The following is a 2,399-nucleotide window of genomic DNA, read 5'->3' as shown; positions in this document are numbered from 1 at the left end:
GTCTAAAAAAATCCGAAAAAACGTGTGATGTAATATTAGAATGGCCCCTGATAGCTGCAGAAAAGAACGTCAAAAGACAGTTCTTTAGACCTTAAAATTATGGAAAAAATGTCCTCAATCGAAGAAAAAAGAACACAAAACTAGAAAAACAACGAAGGGAACTATTTATATCTTGTCATATGAAGGCTTAGATTAAATTTTAGTAAAATTTTTCTTACAGAAAATTTCCTAGACGATAAAAAGTGACTTTTGACATTTTTTTCCTAAATCTATCAGCTTCAGAGATGATTGTAAAATAATTTAGACTCACCGATTCACCACTTTGCAACCAAAAATTCTCTTGATCATTCCTCTCGATGTAGCATACGCTCAGTATTTCCTTAGTGTTCCATTCATTCATTTATTTATTTACGCTTAAATTTAAGATAAGACAGTGTGCGCTTAGGATGAATGAAATCCGAGGAATATAGATGCACATTTGAGTGCAGAGGAAAAACACAATTTTTTGAATAAAACGTGTTCCAAATTGAAAAAAATACCCGACTATTCTTATTTCTTTCACCTGTTTATTCAGTATCATTCACATTTATAATTCATTTTTACCACTTTTATTACATTAAATACGACAAACGGCAGTAATTGATATATGTGTCAGTTGATTGACTCCAGGAATGAGAGGAGAGATAATTCAGTGATGAAGTAGAGAATTACTTCGGGCGCGATTGCCTTGAGAATTAAAATTCAGATCTTTCTTCGATATTTCATCACTACCGAAAATTCTTGATATTTTCTCTCAATCGACTTGTTTTCTAGATAATTATAAAAATAATAAAAATGTAATTTGTAACGTCTCACCACTTCACCAGTGAACTACAAAATACACAATCAGTAACAGCTCTATATCTTAATTCTTGTAACATTATTTAAAATATATTCTCTGCGTCGAATTATTTTGCATTAAAAATAGTATGTCATTGTTATTCGAGGGAAATTATTTGGTCAATTGCCATTCACTTCTGTATTTGTACTTGCGGCAGCAATTCATCATACTTGAAACATACGTTTGAAGGTGGTTTTCTCAACAGCTAGGTAGGATTTTATTATCTTCTTCACTCTGTCCAACTCTTGAAGGATGTCAGGATTATTTGGAGTAGAAGTGTTCGCTAATTTCAGGTCATTAAGGCCAAGATCGTACTCGTTGAGTCCCATGTATGATTGGCTTCGACGGAATAGTGCTTTACTGTTGGTTTTGTCGACTTCCAAGACCTAGGAGTATTTTGTTTAATTAAATTTGAGAAGGAGGAAGATGGCAGTGATTTTCAGTGTATTAAGGATATCCAAGTGTTCTGGCTATTTTTCTCCAGTGAAATGTTTTTATACTTTTATAGTAGAACATCAGAGCTTTCATTTGAACCCTATTTGACTCCAATTTTCCGGACATTTTGCAATGATTTTATTATTTAAACTTTGCAGGTCTGAATTTGAATGTTTATATTGAACCGTTAGAAAACATTTTAAAAATCTGAAGAAAAATTAGACTATTGGATTACGGACTCTTGGGGGAAGATTGATAAAATAATTTAAAATTGCAAATTTTGAAAATTAGGAGCATCCTTTCGAAATAATGCGTAAAAAATAAATTTTCCACCATAAAATCATTTGTTCGGAATGTTAAAAAATTTATTCGTATTCAGAATTTTACCAGAAATCGAGATCATGCCTAAAAAAATTAGGTTTCCGAAAGTTTCAACAATTTCAATTATTTATGCAAAATGTAATCTTAACGACGCTGAATATTCAAGATTTTTTTTAAAATTTTTCTCACACAATTCAATTGACAAATTTAATGATTGAAAATGGTTGAATCTCTAGTGTGTCTATAGTTCCAAACAAATTCATTAAAAAATATGCAAAAAATGGTATGCCTCAATGATTTTATCTAAAAGCATATTTCGCCATTTCTCACCACGGCCAAAACCCCTGATTAGAGGAATTTCATTCCTATGCTAACTGGAAATAAAAAATTCGGCGCTGAGCCGCGATGTGAGTGATCGTGTCATGGAAATATTTCACACGGCGTTGCCACACTTGTGGCTGTCGGAAGATCAGCGAATCAGATCCGATCAATTAGCCCCTCATGTATAGATATTCCAAATGTTTATTTTTTTCCTCATTGAAGTAGTTTTGAAGAAAATTGCGAGCTAATAAAAAACATATGCTAGTTAGCACTTTTTTTGAAATAAATTTTTGAAAAATCACCCCTAAAAAAAAAGGCCCCCTATTTCATTATTTCCAAAAAATTTTATCACCAATCGGTAGCAAATTGTTTGAAGATTTTTGCGAGTTAAGAAAAAATCGTCAATGCACTCCTATTATTGTGTAAATTAACAATTCCAATT

General features: G+C 31.8%; 1 protein-coding gene across 3 annotated transcripts in view; it reads right to left on the bottom strand.

The window, feature by feature from the left end:
• Positions 1–567: 567 nt before the first annotated feature.
• LOC107039818 (peptidyl-prolyl cis-trans isomerase D) overlaps positions 568–2,399 on the bottom strand; it is an 11,045-nt gene continuing 9,213 nt past the window's right edge. For all 3 annotated transcript variants that reach the window (XM_015259636.1, XM_015259635.1, XM_029126218.1), the window contains one exon: positions 568–1,266. In XM_015259636.1, coding sequence (XP_015115122.1) covers positions 1,045–1,266 — 222 coding nt within the window. In that variant the 3' untranslated portion in view covers positions 568–1,044. The remainder of the gene's footprint in view (positions 1,267–2,399) is intronic.

Source organism: Diachasma alloeum, unplaced genomic scaffold (assembly GCF_001412515.2).
Source record: "Diachasma alloeum isolate Michigan unplaced genomic scaffold, Dall2.0 Dall_scaffold_00308, whole genome shotgun sequence".
In the NCBI taxonomy this organism is placed as follows: domain Eukaryota; kingdom Metazoa; phylum Arthropoda; class Insecta; order Hymenoptera; family Braconidae; genus Diachasma; species Diachasma alloeum.
This window is presented reverse-complemented; position numbering and strand designations above follow the sequence as displayed.